Below are 18,962 nucleotides of genomic sequence, written 5' to 3'. Positions count from 1 at the left end.
GAGGCCTGGGCCTGTCTGTGGGCCTGCCGACCCTTCAGCCCCGTCCACGTGGGCCGTGGGCTGCGGGAGGCCTGGGCCTGTCTGTGGGCCTGCCGGCCCTTCGGCTCCGTCCGCGTGGAACCAGGTACACCGGGGAAAATGGGTGGCGTTCACCGCTTTTCACAGTGCACATAAAACGCTGTTTGCTTGTGCCACATGTCACAGAAATTATTTTCTCAGTAGTATACAAACTATAGAGTAATAAAGATAATGAAGAATGTAATTAACCTTAAGTCTGTAAATCCATTTAAATCTACAGTACCTTCAATTCAGCCACAACATTTACAGTCTGGTAACAGTCTAAATGGTAATTTACGTGATAGTAGGTTGGCAGAAATTGAAAAAATTTCTTTGAAGATTATCTGAACTGACGAGGTTACCAGAATCTTTTGTTTACTCTTGACACACAGAGACATTGTGCAACATTTTATTGTGTTCACCAAAGCAAACAGGAGGGGGGAGGTAAGGAGGGGGGGAGGTGGGAGAGACAAGAACATATAAAGGGAAACTGCATGTGTCCGTCCTGTGTTTTTATGTCACATTTTCCACAAGGTTTATGAATGCGAAATGAAGCCATTCTTCCTAAGTTGCCTGCTGGTTTCTTGCTGTTGCCAAGCTGGGGCAGTGAACAGAGAGTACTACATCGGCATTATAGAGACAGAGTGGAACTATGCGCCTGGCAATACCAATATCATATCTGGACAGCTTTTTGCAGAAGAAGAGTAAGTAAAACAGTTTACATCATTAGTTGAGTTTGATTTTACAGCATTGTCTGCTTTAGACACTAGGGCCAGACTGAAAACCTGGTGAAAGCAGTGAAAAGAATCGTGTTGGTGTCAGTGGATTTTTCTGTCAGACATATAAAGGAATTTTGATTTTTTTTTTCCTGGCTTGCTTGAGAATTGCATTCCAATGCCTTGCTAATTAAAAGCATTGGAATATGTAGAGGTTTTGTGAATTTGTTGCAATGAAATGTTTACTAAGTAGAGACTAGAAAAAGACCCTGAATGTCTAATGAAGTTTAATTTTCAACGGCTAAGGTGCCAGTGCTGAAGACAAGACTTTTGCTGTTATGTTTTTAAATGCAGAAGATTGACAAATTTAAAACTTTCCCATTGGACATAGGTTTCCTTTTTAGTTATTCATTGTTGGCAGTGGTCGTTTTCACTAGTGCGGCGGCACAGCTGGGTCCTTCCATCCACAGTGGAGGAGCTGGGTTGCTTGTTAGAAGTCAAGGAGGGTCCTGTGCAGAGTGAGAGCAGTAAGTAGGATGAGGATGAGTATGATGAGGAGGAGGGGAGCACCCTGAAGATATGAATAATCAAGAAAGATATAAAAGGCATTAGAGAAATATTTGAGAGAGAAAAAAATGTTCCTTCTATTTTTTTTTCGGTACCTTTAAAATGAAATAGGACCATACTAAAATAAAAACAATGAAGAGAGATATTAGAAAAATCTCAAAAGTACAGTTCTTATTTAGTCTGTAGATGAGGCATTAGAAGATTTCCTGTAGTTTGTTTTCTGTCGTGAGAGCCATTCATATCTCGGCCATAATCTGCCACTTCATCGGGCATGAGACGAAGTGGTCAACTTTCTTTTTTTTTAACTCATAAACTGAGTGATATGTAAGACACTGCCGGTGATTCAGCAGGCTACTAATTCTGATAAATGGTGGAAGCAGGGCACCTCATCTGACAACTGCAAAGCAGTGTTGTAATACAACAAGCCACCACTGTTCCCTGCACTTTCACTGCTTTTCTCTGCTCTGTGACAACCTTCGGCATGCTAAATTAATTCCAGTTTTACAGTGGTCGTATGCCTGCAATAGAGATGGTCTCCTTTATTGTACTTTTCATTTTCAGCTTCTCCGATTCTTCTTGTCCTCCTGAACCCTTGAACTCTGAGGCTATGCTTGTATTGAGATTGATATTTATAGAGGCAGGGAAAAGCAGGAGAAGGGAAGAGTGCGGTGTACCTGTTCAAAGGAATACGGTATAATTAAATGGTAGCTGTTTAAACAGTCCAAGAAGAGCCATAACATTTGTTTGATTTAATTTGTGGCTAAAAATCTTCATGCGCTCAGACTTCCAGTAACTGAGCCTTTGCAACTAAGTTTATGCTTTCCAAGTTTTGTGGAGCTCTGAATTGGCATTTTAATTACACTTCAGACCTGTGCTTGCCAAGGTACAAACAATTCCTTCCCCACATCTTCAAACAATGCTCAGCCTTGTGGGAAATACTTCACATTTTTGGGCAGTATTAACTTGCATCAAAATATGGCCTGCTGGGAATGTAAACCCAAGTTGTTTCGGTTTCTCGTCATGTAAGAATGAGAAATCAGGAGGCTGCTGAACTTCAGGCAGTGCGGCCCTGTCTCCCAGGACTGCCGCTTCCTGCAGTAGGTTTACTTCCACAGCCAGTCCTCCGGGAACAGGCAGGGAAATGTGCAGGAGGATTTGTTGTTAAAGAGACTCTAGAGTTCGGGCTAACAGCGTCGGCCAGCAGTACCACTACTCCTTTGAACAGCCAGTGCTGGCAGTTTCTCTCGCCATTGTAGTTAGCGAATGTAAGCACTTTTTCCACAAAGATAACTTTTCCCAGAGACTGAAATATTTAATGAAAGGTATCTGACCCTCAGCACAGGCAAAGGTTCGCTCCAAAGCTGTTCCCAGCTGATGGCTGTCAGAGACATGTGGTGACCACTCGCCTGCAGCTGGTGGTGCTTGGGCAGCATACCCATGGTAGCTACACGGTTCAGAGGTTTTGGTACCGCGTGTGTGAAATACCGTCTCCGACAGTCTCATTTTAGAGCATGGGTTAGGCTGTTTCCTCACTAACCAAGCTGTCATTTTTAATGTGTTTCATTAACTGCAAGGAGCAATGGTCCAGCAGTTAAGGCACTTAGTGATTGAGGAGGTCGTTGCTAATTCCCTGCTCTCACGTAACCTGTTTGTATATAGAATCATAGAATTGTTTAGGTTGTGAAAACCTTTGAGATCATTGAGTCCAACCATTAACCTAGCACTGCCAAGTCCACAACTAAACCATGTTCCTAAGCACCACATCTACACATCATTTAAATACCTCCAGTGATGGTGACTCCACTGCTTCCCTGGGCAGCCTGTTCCAGTGCTTGACAACCCTTCTGGTGAAGAAATTCTTTCTAATCCCCAATCTAAACCTCCCCTGGTGCAACTTCAGACTCTTTCCTCTTGTCCTATCACTAGTTGCCTGGGAGAAGAGACCGAACCCCACCTGGCTCCATCACCTTCCCCAGCACCGAGGTCAGGCTGAAAGGCCTGTGGTTCCCCGAGCCCTCGTTCCAACCCTTCTTGTAGATGGGCGTCACATTTTCTGACGTCCAGTCAACTGGGACCTCCCTGGTGAACCAGGACTGCTGATTTTCTGATACTTTCTGACTGACTGATATTCTTGGGCTGAATCTGTAAAAATGAGACTTTATTAGGGGAAATCAAGCTCTGAGGCTGTGATTCTTCTTCATCTATGACTGATGAGGAAGCTGAGGGCTTGGTCTCACTCATTTTAGCACTCTGCGTGCCCGGCCCCCCCACCCCCACGCATACTGGACATTAGCAGCACCTTGTAGTTTTGTTCATGTCCAGCCATCTTAAATGTCTTCTGCAGCTGAAAAGTCTGCTCCTCATTGCAATGGAGCAAGGACTACGCAGTCAACATAATAGCATGATGATGGAAATCAGTTTTTTTAACAAGCCATGGAAAATCATACAGCAATTTAAGCATGCAAGTACAAAAGTTTTGAGCAGTAACAACTATTATTTGCCTTGTCCACATGGTCTCAAATTTGCCTGAAATTGTATCAAATACCCTTATCTTCAGTTTACAAAATAGTTCAGGTTGGTGCACAATAGTTGATCTCTATACGGGTGCCTGACTCTTCACAATGAGACATATTGCTCCTAAACACAGATATAGTTGGTCACAGGACTACGGAGGCCTGGTCTTTATTTGAGACCCTACTAATTAACATCATTCAAATATAAAATTAGTATCTGACACTACAGATGTTTGTGTATTTTCTTTACAGGCAGGCTGGAGTCTTTCTCAAAAGAGGACCACATAGGATAGGAAGCACTTACAAGAAGGCTGTCTACACTCAGTACACCAATCATTTATACGATGTGGTAGTCGACAAGCCTTCCTGGCTAGGTTTTTTAGGCCCCATCATTAAGGGAGAAGTTGGAGATTCTATTACTATTCACTTGAAAAACTTTGCTTCCAGAAGCTACACGCTGCATCCACATGGTGTAAGATACACAAAGGAAAATGAAGGTAAGCTTGAGTCCATTCTGTGCCAGAGTTTACCAAAAGTTAATCATTCCTCTGAGTGTAAGCGATATTCTGTCATCAGAGAGAAGACTGGTCAAGTAAATAAAGATTTAAAACAGGACACAATCAATTTAAAATGAGAACTAAGAAGTTTGATAATTTTTTCAAGAGCGAAATACAAAGCCAAAAGTGGAATTCATAAAGAAGGTGCTTTTAGATCAACATTTCACCTGAAATAAGAGTATTTATGGTTCACCTGAAATAAGGGTGTAAAGGTATGTAAGAGATGCAGGTATTGAGGATATCTAAAGGAAAAATTGATGCTGTTGTGAAGAAGATATTGTTAACAGTGATAACTTACAGTTCCAAATCGTTAACACGAGATTTGTATATATTTATTGTATATAAGATAAACAAGAAAATGGAGAAACAGCTACTGCTTAGTAATAAATTGAGATAAAAGTCTAACACACTTTAAGATTTATTGTAGGGGTGCTATTGGGATTAGCAACGATTTGCCCTTACAATAGCTGGTCTTGCCACAATCAGGCAGTGGGGAATTTTCTGCACCAGACTATGGCTGTTGAAAGTTTTACTAGTAGGCCTTAAAAACTGTGTGTACACTGTTGAGAATATGATGTTGTCTCAAGAGTAGTCTCTAAAAATTTTTCATTAGAAGAATTTATGAAGTATCAGCCTAAATTCTAATAGTTCATTAAGTTTTTCATTACAATTAATACGTGGGTTGACATAGACACATTCTCTGGGAGCAGAACAGTGTGTTATGTAGCAGTACATGCACTTTTTGGAACAATGAAATTTTTTTTTTTCTGTTGCTCTCATTCCACCAACACCTATATTCCTTCAGGATGACATATGCAATATTTTAGAGCAGTTTTCAAGATTAATATTTAAAAAAATGTTTTACGAATATTTGAATTGTTATCTTTTTAGCAGAAGTACATAGTGCCCTCATAATAAATTAAGGACTAAATTTAATGTGCCATTAATCAAAGCACTCCCGTGGAATTCAAAGGCAAATGAAGAGACTCCTAAAGAGAAGGAAAAGATCTGCTTACCTGATTTTTAAAGATTTTTAAAAAAAAACAACCTGTATTCAGATATTCAGTCCATTTTAGTGCAACATATAGTCAACTTTAAAGCATGGCAGGTGCTATCCTGACACCATATTGTGAATGTGTTGTGTTAACGGTGGCTGCATGGCATTCCTCAGGTGCTTTTTATCCCGACAACACCAAAGATTTGCAAAAGAGAGATGATGCTGTGGAGCCTGGAGGCCAGTACACTTATACGTGGGATGTGACAGAAGATCAAGGTCCAGCTAAGGGAGATGCAGACTGCATAAGCAGGGTTTACCACTCCCACATAGATGCTCCAAGAGATGTTGCCTCAGGGCTTGTTGGGCCTTTAATAATTTGCAGGAAAGGTAAACCATAAATAAATTAATAAGTAAGTAAAGAAATATATTTTTGAGGTGATTGATAATGGTTATCGATAAATATCAGTGAAATAATTTACTGGAAGAGGGGATTACAGTTAATTTTGAAATAGGTTTTTGTCTTCTCAATTAGCTGCCTTTCAATACTATAGGGAGTAGTTTGATTTTGTGTGTGACAGCAAATATAATTTGCAGAATACTTCATCCACAAATCCATGAGTGAGATCTGTTCATGCTAGTGATGCAAAACAGTGTTTGAATACTGATATAAGAAACAGATTTGCTGTAATTTTATCACATGCAATATTTATTCTTAGTAAAGTTATAGTATCTATCAAAACTGCTTTTTGTTTTCTGAGTGTGTCCGTAACTTTATGCGTGCGCCCACACTCAAGAAAAGTGGCAAAATATGAAGTAAACAGTGACCAGCCCTACTGATGCTACCCTTAAAACTGATTAAAAGACAATCTTAGTTGCCAAAGACTTTGAATATACTGCTTTCTTTTTCAGACACAATGAATAAGGGCAGTGATAAACACTTTGATGCTGAATTTATCCTCATGTTTTCTGTGATGGATGAAAATCTCAGTTGGTATCTAGAGGATAATATCAGGACATACTGTTCTGAGCCTTCCAAAGTTGACAAAGACGACGAGGACTTCCAGGAAAGCAATAAAATGCACTGTGAGAGAACATTATATTAATGTTGCTTGTCACTGATATGATGAAGTAATATTTTTTGGTGTTGTCTCTTTTAAAGATGAACTGTAGATAATGTATTTTTTTTAAAGCAGGGCTTTTTCTTGAAGGATTAAGAAAGATCCTTTTAAATTAAAAAAAAAAAATAAAAAATGATGGCAAGTATTGTACGATCAAACCTTTGGAGTTGTGATATAAAATTCTTAGGAGCCAAGAACCTCTTTGCCAGTATAATTTCCCAGGCACTCTGAAGAGAGTTGTATTACTTTGTTTTGTTTCTTAGTCCCGAACTCTGATCTATAATATCGCAGTTTAGAAAAACCGTTTTTACTGTTAGTGTCAGCAAACAAGATACCTTTGGCTCTGACACAGATTCCAGAATCAGAGCAGGAACTGCTGGTCATGCAGGTAGTTGTGCACATGAAGTGTGTGTCTGGTATTGGCTCACTTTCCAAGGTGCGGAGCTTTGTTTTGAGCCTCTTCCTATTTTGAAGAATAGTGCAATGGTTGTATGACACCCGCTTTTGAAGAAAAGCTCCTAAGGTCTGTGAAGGTAACTAATAAATAATGTTTCTTTTAGCAATCAACGGGTACATGTATGGCTACCTCCCAAACCTCACAATGTGTGTGGAAGATGAGGTAAAATGGCATCTTTTTGGCATGGGTAACGAAGCTGATATCCATTCAGCCTACTTTCATGGACAGACCTTAATAGAGAGGCATCATCGAGTTGACACCATCAACCTCTTCCCAGCCACGTTTATTGATGCTGTCATGATACCAAGGAGTCCTGGGGAATGGCTGCTCAGCTGCCAAGTGAATGACCATATCGAAGGTACAGAATAAGTTCCAGCACTCAGAATTTTTTTTAGCTTGAGCTAACAGTTTACTGAGTCTGTTTAGCAGTAGTCCTGACCTGGTTATATGCCAGACAATATTCTCCTCTAGGTAACAAAACTCTCATCGTAACCAAAATGTCTGGAAGCGTATTAGGTGGGCTTGAGCATGTAGCCACAGAAATCAAGGCAATTCTTGTCTGTAATGGAAATTGTTGTCACTTGGACGCAACTGGCACAGCTGCACTCTTGCAAACCCTGACTTTAGACAAACAATAGCATGATGTTTGCCTCTTACTGAAGGTAATTAATCACAATTTTCTGTTTGCCAACAAAAAAGTTGAGGCTCATTCCATGTTTGGGCAAGGGACACAGGACAGGCAGGTTAACTTGCCTGCTGACAAAGAGGTATTCTGGAAAGTGCATTGGCTAATAAGCAGAGATGATCTGCATTTTTCTTCCCTGTATCTTCCTGTACTTCCGGTCTTTGATAACAATATGAAATACTTAGGAGCTAATTCCACAATTTTGCATGATCTATATCCCTATAAGTGAGTTAGAGAAGTAATTTTTCACAAAAGTAGGAAGGATCACAGAACTCAAAATCATTTGCCAAGATTTGAAAAGTCTGATATAAAAAGGAATATGTTTAACCTACAGATTCTGAACTACACAGAGGTTATAACTTTTGTAATAACTATCACGTCAAGCAGCATTCTGATGTGGTTGAAGCATCCTGGCCAAGACTTAAATCCTACAAATTGGCCTAATCCATGGCTGTAAAAGGGCTCTCTTTATTGTATTGTATTATATGTATCTCCAGCAAGCCGATTTGCTAACAGACCTTCCTCCTAGGGCGCAGAGACCCAGGGTTTTCACAAGCTGTTGACTAGCTGTGGAGAGAAGATAGTCAATCTGGCAGCACCTGGCCTGACTGAAGCACTAACTGACAGTACTGTTTCCACTCCACCCCAACCTTCTCTGTAACTACCATGGCAGTTGCAGCTTTACAAGCAGAACGCCCTTTACCACACCTGTCTGCCTGCTTTAAATACCACAGTTGTGTTTCTGCATCCTAGCTCAGCTGGCATGCATTCTTTTATATCATTCATTTTCCTTTTCATTTGTGATTTGCATATCCATCAATGGTATTGGAAGTCTCCAGGGAAGGGAACAGCTTTTGGAAGCAGGGACAGAGAAAACACAGTGCAGTTCCTTCTCCCTAGTTTTCTCTACCTTATTTTTTTCCAGGTGGTATGCAGGCCCTTTTTAAGGTAAAAGATTGTAGGAAATCCACAACAGATCACAATGAGAGTACAAAGATAAGACAGTACTTCATTGCTGCTGAAGAAATCATCTGGAATTATGGCCCATCTGGAATGAACCATTTTACAGGACAAGAATTAATTGCTGACAGGTAAATGCTTCTAATTAAAGAAGTTTTACTTTCCAAGCAGAATTGATACAAACATGCTAAATAAGGTAAGCCATGTAGTAGAACTAACTTTTAAGCAGAATTTCTCATTGTCCTCACCTCTACTTAAATATTAATACTAGGATAAATATCAGACCAAATTAGGTCTATGGAATTCCTTGTAATCTTACTATAAATTCTACTGTAATGTTAATAATTTCACTGGGATGAAGATGAATTGTTATGTCATACATAGGCAGCACCTCTGATGATTCAAGATGGTTGATTATTCTGAGTTAGAGAACAAAGCTAGGAATTCATAATCATCTCCCTAGCTGATGAAAATCATGCTAATGGCATCTCAGCTAGCAAATACATTGCGCAAGGTATATTTAAGACCTGGATCAATTCACTGAATACATTGATTCCTCAGTTTTTCATCTGTGAGTTAAAGAATACTTACATGCTCTGCAAGGGACAAGGCACAGTTCATTGTTTGACTAGTGCTTGTAAAATAGTGAAAGGTCCTTTTTTGACGAGTAAAAGTGTAGACTAGAAAGTGTAGACTAAATCTTCTCACTTTCTATTTAGATGTTACATATTCTTGGTGTTTGTATCTACTGTTGCTGAATTTTTTGTAACTTTTAAGAAAAAGAAGAGTAAACTTCAGGTTACAAAATGTTGACTAGAAATTGTTGGTGAGTCTCGAAGCATGCTGGCTTTATAAGGGCATCACAGCACAGTGTCTTTTTCTTAAAGAGAAGTTAATGAAGGGTAATGGATTCCTGCACATCCTAACATGGGACTGCTTATAAGTGTGTGGCCAAATCACTGAAAGGAGACCCAAAAGACAAACTCAGCACATCATACCTCAGAAAACAGGGTTCAGGTCCTGACTGCCTTTGTAAAGCTGAGCATTATGACTTGAACTGTTTGCATCTATTTCCATTTCTTTTACACAGTGAATCTCGCATATTTTTTGAACAAAGTGAGACAAGAATTGGTGGCTCTTATAAAAAAGCCGTTTACAAAGAATACACAGATGGTTCTTTCACTGAACATAAAAAAAGACTCACAGAGGAAGTACATCTTGGACTCTTAGGTAAGATATCTAAAATTATTTCACATCAAAGATTTATGAGAGTAAACTACCACTTCCACTGGCTAGCCAACAGTGCCCCTCTACCTCCAGGGAGGGGCCCTCGGCTCTCCCTGACTCCTGCAGATGCTTGGGCCTATGGCTTCCTCCAAGAGACACCCCAAGGTGTAAGAAAGCTCCTGAAGGCAATGCTGTGGTGGTCCCCAGCTTGCCTGGCTGTGTGCCAAGGACCTGGTCTGTCGCCACAGAGGCCCAGGGGCAGTTCCTCATACAATGGGAAAAGCAGCCAGCCATTGATTGCTATATGCTCGTGGTGATCCATACATCGCTTGATAGAAATATCTTGTAATTGGACCATGTGCTCTTTTCTAGGACCTGTTATCAGGGCTGAAGTGGGTGAGAGCATCAGGGTGACCTTCCGAAACAATGCCAGCCGCCCGTTTAGCATTCAGCCCCATGGTGTGAGGTACCGCAAGAGCGAGGAGGGGGCATTGTACGGTGCGGCCTCCAGAGGTGCGGCTATAGACGGGGATCCTGCAAGCACCAGAGAACAAGCTGTTGTACATGTTGATGTACTAAAGGTGATAGAATAAACAGGGTTCATCAGGCATAATTCCTAATGTTGATTTCTATAATAGGTACTGAATCTCCAGCCTCTCATGTCAGTCCTGGTGCTACATTTACCTATGAGTGGAATGTGGCAGAAGATGTGGGCCCCACAGACCAAGATCCAGACTGTTTAACCTGGCTCTATTACTCAGCTGTGGATGCAGTCAGAGATGCTAGTTCTGGCCTTGTGGGTCCTCTCCTGGTGTGCAGGAAAGGAGCTCTCCTTCCTTCTGGAAAACAGGTCAGTCAAAGAAGAAAAATGGAAGCATTTGCATTATTGTAGCTGAATCTCCTTTATCCTCCTGAATTGTGCCCTCAGGGCCTGCCACAGTAACCAGCACTCAGCACTACCTCCTCTCCACATCATGGTCTCACCCATGTGCTGAGGGGAATACAGAGAATGAAGAAAGCAGGTTTGGGTTTTGGTGTTTGTTTTTTTTTTTTAAAAAAAAAAGCAAAATCAGTCTGGCTCCAGATAAACGCACACACTGTACTGCAAAATCACCATCACAGTGAGCAACCACTGGCATTCAAGTCTCAGCTAGGATGGGAATGGCTAGAAAAATGTAGGGACTTTGGAGACAAAAACACACATTAATTTCCAGAGGTTGTTCCTGCAGGTAGAAAGAGCATTAACAGCAGATATCTAGTCACCAGCTACAGCAATTAGACAGTTTTGAGATTATCAGAATGAAGTATCAATGTATGCATCTATCCTACTTCGTGAATTATACTCATAAATTATTATGCGCATAGAATTTTTTCCAGGTCTCTTCTGTTCACTCATTTCTATTTTCCTTTGTGCTATTTATTCTCAACAGAAAAATGTGAACGTGGAGTTTTTTCTACTTGCCACAGTATTTGATGAGAATCTGAGCTGGTACTTGGATGACAGTATTTTGATGTTTACATTAAATCCTAACAAAATTGACAAAGATGATGAGGACTTCCAAGAGTCTAACAAAATGCACTGTAAGAAAATTATTAGTTAGCTAAATATTCATTTCTACAATAAGATTTTTACTTTTGTGATCTCATGTTGGGGACTGGGAAACTGTATAGTGGCAGAGACACTTCATTCCTTTACACTGCAAACAAAACCATGTTTGAATGTAATTCAATTTCAGCTAAATGTGGTAGTTCAAAATATAATGCCAGCTGTTCAGCGTCTTGCATGGCAGTTGAGCATTTAGCACTGTTACGTACCACTTTGAGTGGATAGGAGGCATTAGGTCTGTAGCCCATGTGCAACCCCTATGAATGCAACCAGACAACAAGAGAAAACTGACCTCTGCCCTACAGGTGATGTAGCTGAAAGGAGGATTTTCACAGAATCGTAGACGGGTTGAGGTTGTCAGGGACCTCTGGAGGTCATCATCTCCAACCCCCCTGCCAAAGCAGGGCCACCCAGAGCCGGTTGCCCAGGCCATGTCCAGGTGGCTTCCGAGTACCTCCAAGGATGGAGACTCCACCACCTCCCAGGGTGACCTGTGCCAGCGCTAGGTCACCCTCGCAGTGACAAAGTGTTTCCTGATGTTCAGAGGGGACCTCCTGTGTGTCAGTGTGTGTGCCCATTGCCTCTGGTCCTGGCGCTGGGCACCACTGGGAAGAGCCTGGCTCCATCTTCTTTATGCCCTCCAGCTATTTATAATGCACTGATGAGATCCCCCTGTGCCTTCTCGTCCTCAGGCTGAACACTGCCAGCTCCCTCAGCCTTTCCTCGTAGGAGAGATGCTTTCTTGTCCCTTCATCATCCTTGTGGCCCTTTGTTGGACGCTCTCCAGTATGTCCATGTCTCTTTTGTACTGGGGAGCCCAGCAGTGGACGCAGTCCTCCAGCTGTGGCCTGGGAAAGTACCCCCCTGCCTCGACCTGCTGGCCGTGCTTTGCCTAATGCAGCCCGGGATACCACTCACCTTCTTTGCAGCAGGGGCACGTGGCTGGCTCATGCTCAGTTTGGTGTCCGCCAGTACCCCCAGGTCCTTTTCTGCCAAGCTGCTTTCCAGCTTGATTTGTCTGAAGCATTTCAACAAGAGCAGCTGCAATCTGACCTTCATAATCTGGCCCGTTGGCAACACTCTTCCTAATGCAGCCCAGGATACCATTAGCCTTCTTGGCGGCAAGGGCACATTGCTGGCTCATTTTGTATCCGTGGCTGAGTCTGGATTCCTTTGCTGGCAGTGTGGCCCCCTTAGAATGAAAGTATTTGCTTCTTTAAAAGGGCAGCGCTGAGTTTCACACTGATCGTAGTTTGGTACTGTAGAAATGTCAAGTTTCACTTGAAAGAACATTTTTATCTTCAGTAGCTAGTCTTGCAAATAAGTCCTAATCTTTAAACATACCTGCTTGTACTCTTTCTTAAATTTTGACCTCAGGGGTGTTCCTACTATTTACAGAGCCTTGATACGGAGCACTCAGTGTTACCTGTGAGGCCCAGGCTTTGAAAGTTTTGCACAGGAGTAGCTAGAAAGGATTAGTAACTCAAACTGAAGAACACTTCAGACTGTCTCCACTGTGTGGCTGGAGGGTCATGCTGGGTATAAAGCAGGATGTGCTATGCATCCTGCATACTTGATGGGTATAAAGCACTGGAAGTTCCAGTTGGTCAAGTCAGCTACCTGTGCTTTAGACATTGAAAAGAACAGTTAGAAATTGTTTTTAAACACTGGATTTTAAAAGTTGTTTTGCTTGAAATGATTCTCTAGTTTTGGTGATGTGATAACGTATTTCACTATTGATATTTCTGTCAGTCTAAGGCAACACATTACATCTGAAGTGTGTATTATTTAATCGGTACTGCAGAATTAACTAATGTGTTAATCAAGGTGGGTCTTGCTTCCTTAAATCTTCTACAGCCATTAATGGTTATATGTATGGAAACCAACCTGGTCTTGAAATGTGTAAAGGAAGTGTGGTTTCCTGGCATTTGATGGGCTTGGGGTCAGAAGTCGATGTCCACGGGATATACTTTTCAGAAAACACATTTGTAACTAAAGGAACAAGAAGGGACACAGCAAATCTGTTTCCACATACATTTCTTACAGCCATTATGAAGCCTGATTCTGAAGGTAAATATCTTGCCTAAAAAAACCTGTTACTAGTTTAGAAACTGTTTACCTATTAACATTTTCTGCTTAGAGACAAGCTTTGAATAAATAGCTGATATTTTGATCCTTTGGGTGCTAAGACTGTGTACAGCTGTGTCTGAAGGGCAGCAAACTTCTGTTCGTAGGATGTTAAGCTCTTAATGCTGAAGCCTTGCTTTTTCTAGCTTCTATGTATGCTGAATTTTATTACTACAAGTAGCCATACTATGCAAAGAATTTGGATCTTATATGAGCAATAGCCTGTGTCTCAGTCTCTAAACACTAAATCAACATAGGTAATACAATCTTAAGATCTACTAGTAACAGACTTTTGTCCTCAAGTCTTTGTTTCTTGTATGACCTCTAGGAGTTTTTGAAGTGTCATGCCTGACAACGGATCACTACACAGGGGGCATGAAACAGAACTACAAGGTGAAACAATGCCATTGGTGGAATGTGGATCTATCTATGTATTTGCATGAAAAGACTTATTATATTGCAGCAGTGGAAGTTGAATGGGACTATTCTCCTAACAGGACATGGGAATTCGAGCGGCATCAATACCATGAGGAAAGGTACTTTGGAATATACACAAAGGAAAAAAAAAATGCAAAAAAGCAAAAAGAGCAACTTACTTCTCCTCTGAACCTTTTCCTCCTACAGGCATTTCTAGGCACCCTTTCTTTGCACATGTATTTTTAGGGCTCACTTAAATTTGTGGTCCTTCTCCAGTAATGTTGCCACGTTAACTATGAGCCAGACAGCATGATGTTTATGAAATGGTCCAGCATAAATTTTCTGTGGGGCAGCTGCAGACTTTCATGAATACTGGATAGTACATGTGCATTTATTATTTACTGATGTTTGAATAGTCCTTGATGCAGAATGCTTAAAGTGTTCATTAAGTTGTAGATATTACGACTACTTTGTCCTTCAATTACTTACAATATCTAACATGTCTTTGGCTCATGTTTATCTGTTCTCTAAGTAAGGTTCTTTCTTACTCCTCTCAATTTCAGTAGCTTACACAAGGCAAGTCCATGACCAAAGCCATTCACTATGAAGCTTGTCGCCTTGGTGTTTTATTCCCAGTATTTGAATCCCAACGAGAGGGAACTGATTGGATCAAATAATTCATGCTGATTAGCAGAAGAGGCTAAACAATGAACTGATGGATTTCTATGTGTTCCACCTGTATAACTTTTATCTCAGGTTAAAGTAGTAGATTGTAACTGCCTGTATTTTTTTATTTACTTAATTGTATTTTCTTCTTTTTCCTCAACTTAATAGCACATTTCCTTGCTTTGCGCACCACAGTGGACTCTGTCACAGTAGTAAGACATAAGTAATATGGACTACGCTGTTATCAGACTTTTCTCCCCCCACTGTCTCCAACCCCCATGATCTCAGCAGAGAATCAGTCCCTCACGTTTCATTTCCGCAAGGCACTTAAGCTTTACAAGTTTTAGACTTCATTTCAGATCTACAGAAGTCACTGCAGGCTCTTTCCCATAGCATCCTCCTGGAGAAACTGGCTGCTCATGGCTTGGACAAGCGTATTCTTCGCTGGATAAAAAACTGGCTGGCCAGGCCCAAAGAACGGTGGTGGATGGAGTTAAACCCAGTTGGCAGCCAGTCACAACTGGTGTTCCCCAGCGCTCAGTTTTGGGGCTAGTTCTGTTTCGTGTCTTTGAGGGGATCAAGTGCACCCTCAGTCAGTTTGCAGATGACACCAAGCTGGGTGGGAGTGTTGATCTGCTGGAGGGCAGGAAGGCTCTGCAGGGGGATCAGGAACAGGCTGGATCGATGGGCCAAGACCAACTGTATGAGACTCAACATGACCAAGTGCCGGGTCCTGCACTTGGGTCACAACAGCCCCACGCAACGCTACAGGCTTGGGGGCAACGGGTTGGGCAGCTGCCCCGCGAGTGGCTGGTGAGCTGCCCGGCGGAAAAAGACCTGCGGGTGTTGGTTGACAGCCAGCTGAACATGAGCCGGCAGTGTGCCCAGGTGGCTGATCTTAAAGGTCTTTTCCAACCTAAATGATTCTATTCTATGGTTCTGTTTTTTCGGTATGCAAATTGCTGGATGACTTCTTGCAATTTGAAATATCTGCCAAGCCAAGTACTCAGCAGTCTCGCAAATACTATATAGACTTAGTCTATTTATAGTGGGTTTTTTTTTTAACCTTCCAGTTTAAGAGAAACATCCCAGCTTAACAAGAATGTTTTCATGTTGAAGATACCAGTGGTCTATGAGATTACTGTTTCACTGAGAGAGATTTTTGTTTGATGGTTAATTGAAATACCTGCAAAAATTTTTTTAAAATACATGAAGGAATGTACAACATATTCTTATCTCTGGGTTTTTTTGTTGTTGTTTTTTGTGTTTGTTTTTTTTTTTTTGTTTTCAGCCCTGGCAATCCATTTCTAAATAAAGAAGATAAATTCATTGGCTCAAAATACAAAAAGGTAGTCTATCGTGAGTACACTGATCAGACATTCTGTACTCCCAAAAACAGACCTGAGGAGCAGCAGCACCTGGAAATTCAAGGTACAGTCATCATGAAGTTCAGTTTTGAAATGGGAAAAATGCAGTGAAACAAAACAGGAAGATCCTATTTGAGTAATACTGAGGATAGTTCTCAAACCTACTTCTTTTATGGTGCTTTCCTTGTGAGATTACATTGCTCGATTTACAAGGAAAAAACCCTCCCAGTTTGCTGCCTGATTACAGGTCAGTAGTTAACATAACATTTAGCATTTAGTATTTAGGCAGTACTTAGCATAAAACTCAGCAGCAGCATCCAAACTGACTTCAAATACACAGTAGGTGCTCAGAGCTTTTGAGACTTAGGCCTCTACTTCAACGCCTAACTTCTGCTACTCAAGCTGGCATAGCATAGTGGATGTCATCCATCTATCGTTTTTAGCAGAGTTATGAGCCAATGTCATTGTGTATTTGAACACAACAGTCTCTCTCTCTCTCTCTCTCTCTCTGTTCTGATCTTTTGTAAAACCAAGTTAATCTTTCTTTTCAATCCAACAGGGCCACTGCTTATGTCAAATATTGGCGATAAAATTGTAATAGTTTTTAAGAACTTGGCATCAAGACCTTATTCTATACACGCCCATGGAGTGAAAACAGACAGTTCTGTTGTTGCTGTAACTAACCCAGGTATCAAAGCATCCTTGTTTATTTCTAGCAGGTAACATCAAGCCTTCTAGTAAGGTTTAGGTTTTAGCAAGCTTTCATTTTAGGCTAGCAGGAAAGACTTCATTTTTGTTTTTACCTCAGGTTCTTAAATTTTTGGTGCTGATTATGACAACTATTTCTCCAATTAAATAAAATGGCCCTGCTAACTACTATGTATCCTAGCCCTTGACAGATCAGTGATTTTCTTGACGCAGTGTGGCTACACCTTTCATGAAAGCAAACAGATTTGGCTACACAGGAAGAGCATAGCTTACGCTAGCTATTATGTCAGAAGTTCCTCTGTGATCTTTACAAAAGACACAATTTTTTTTATTTAAAAAAATAGGACAGTGCAGCCACACAAAATATCATTGGCAAGAAGAGTCAGGGATCTGCAGAAGGGAAACACCAGCCGGCTAGTCAGTGCAGTAATTGGGAAGTGTATAAGCTGTAAATGGAGATAACATCTATTTCAGGATGACCTTTTATAGGCCAGAAAACTTCTAAAATTCATTTATATTTATTTAATTCAGGTGAAACAAAAATGTATGTCTGGAAAATCCCAGAGAGATCTAGTTCTGAGAGAGGAGATCCACATTGTATTCCATGGGCATACCATTCAACTGTGGACATCGTTAAGGTATATTATTAGTATCAATCTAAAGGGTTTTGTTCGTGACTTCCACACAGGTATACTTACAGCAAAAGGGAGATGAGTTTGAAACTATTTCTGCTTTCTCTGTCAAGTCATCCCCCTCATTACCATACCTTTTAATTTAAATGTCTCTTGAATAATGCAAGAAAGTCAGGGCAGAATTTGAGAGTCACAGCCCTTCATGTTCTTGCTCCTTGGTTCTACTGCTGTTGGTATAGATCACCTCACTCAGATTTCATTCTTAAAGTTAATACTTTATAGCTTGCTCAATATCTAATCAGTCATGTGTGGGAAAACTAACATGCAACTATGGAACATAAATCTGCCTTTTTTGTACAAGCACTCATTAACTTGACTAATAATTTTTAATAGAAATGAATGTATTCCTTCTTTCATGTCTCAGCAAACACAAATAAAAAAATGTCAAGAAGTCTATTTTGAATGGAAACCAAGTTCAAAATCCTAAAACCTAGAAATAATTTGGGAAAAAAAAAAAAGATGAGCAAGAAATTAAAATGGAATAAATGTTTATTTCTAGCATGAGATGAAAGAGAGGCAGTTACTCTTCATAGTCCACTGAACTTGATCCATTGGTAGCATGTAACAGTGAAGAAATAACCTCGTTTGTCTGACACTGGCTACCTTTATTCCCAGACACTGACAGCTGTAAAAAAAGTAGGAGGATTCATGTCTGACATTAAAAGCACTTCTGCTTAGTTACATCTTGTAATTATATGATTTTTCATTTCTAATTTCAGGATACTTACAGCGGATTAATAGGCACACTTGTTGTGTGTCATAGACACTATCTGCCATCATTTCATACTGAAAAGAAAGTTCAATTTGCTCTTCTTTTTATGGTTTTTGATGAAAATGAGTCGTGGTACTTGGATGAAAACATTAAAAAATATTCTACCAACTCACACCTTGTTGACAAAGAGGATGAAGAATTCCTTGAAAGTAATAAAATGCATGGTATGTTTCCCAACTTAGTTAATGTAACTCTGGAAACTATAAAATTATGCATTTGAAAGTACTGCATATAAATTTGACTTTCTCATCCCCTCTGAATTTCCACTTCCAGGGTGGAAGGCCTGAAAAATTTCACTCAAACTATTTGAAAACACTGCTAATGTCACTGAATTACTCTTTTTTTTTAACCTATAAAATGGTCCCACATGGAAATTTTGAGGAAAGAGTAAAAATGGAATTTGAAAGTTTGATTTGATGTCAGCAAACAACTGTTCTTGATAAGTTGGCACGGCGACGTGCATCCCAAAAGCATGTCCTGGTAAAGCTTACCCTTTACAAACAGCTGCAGGAAATGCAGATCTTTAAAAACTGCAGTATTCGCAATGGTAGACAGCAAAGAACTTTTCTTTTAACTGTGTCTTACTTTCTAGTTAAATATGGAATCTGATCAGACCAATTCATAATATGTTGTCCAATTGTTTTGGTTTTATATACCATTCAAAGCTGTGACTTTTGCCTGGCATTGGCTTTCAAATCTTGTACTCTACGAAGTTCAAAGAATAACAATAAACAAAATCTTTTTGTTTTCTCT

At 40.5% G+C, this 18,962-nt stretch overlaps 1 protein-coding gene across 1 annotated transcript in view; it reads left to right on the top strand.

Annotated features, from left to right (window-relative positions):
• Positions 1-504: 504 nt before the first annotated feature.
• Positions 505-18,962, top strand: part of CP (ceruloplasmin (ferroxidase)) — a 21,019-nt gene continuing 2,561 nt past the window's right edge. The window contains exons 1-16 of the mRNA XM_009697479.1: positions 505-761; positions 4,106-4,350; positions 5,582-5,794; positions 6,317-6,490; positions 7,086-7,340; positions 8,593-8,758; positions 9,718-9,857; positions 10,227-10,352; positions 10,493-10,704; positions 11,285-11,435; positions 13,318-13,530; positions 13,916-14,123; positions 15,962-16,101; positions 16,597-16,725; positions 17,277-17,383; positions 18,157-18,373. Coding sequence (XP_009695781.1) covers positions 607-761; positions 4,106-4,350; positions 5,582-5,794; positions 6,317-6,490; positions 7,086-7,340; positions 8,593-8,758; positions 9,718-9,857; positions 10,227-10,352; positions 10,493-10,704; positions 11,285-11,435; positions 13,318-13,530; positions 13,916-14,123; positions 15,962-16,101; positions 16,597-16,725; positions 17,277-17,383; positions 18,157-18,373 — 2,851 coding nt within the window. The 5' untranslated portion in view covers positions 505-606. The remainder of the gene's footprint in view (positions 762-4,105; positions 4,351-5,581; positions 5,795-6,316; positions 6,491-7,085; positions 7,341-8,592; positions 8,759-9,717; positions 9,858-10,226; positions 10,353-10,492; positions 10,705-11,284; positions 11,436-13,317; positions 13,531-13,915; positions 14,124-15,961; positions 16,102-16,596; positions 16,726-17,276; positions 17,384-18,156; positions 18,374-18,962) is intronic.

This window comes from Cariama cristata, unplaced genomic scaffold (assembly GCF_000690535.1).
Source record: "Cariama cristata isolate BGI_N322 unplaced genomic scaffold, ASM69053v1 scaffold16570, whole genome shotgun sequence".
In the NCBI taxonomy this organism is placed as follows: Eukaryota; Metazoa; Chordata; class Aves; order Cariamiformes; family Cariamidae; genus Cariama; species Cariama cristata.
This window is presented reverse-complemented; position numbering and strand designations above follow the sequence as displayed.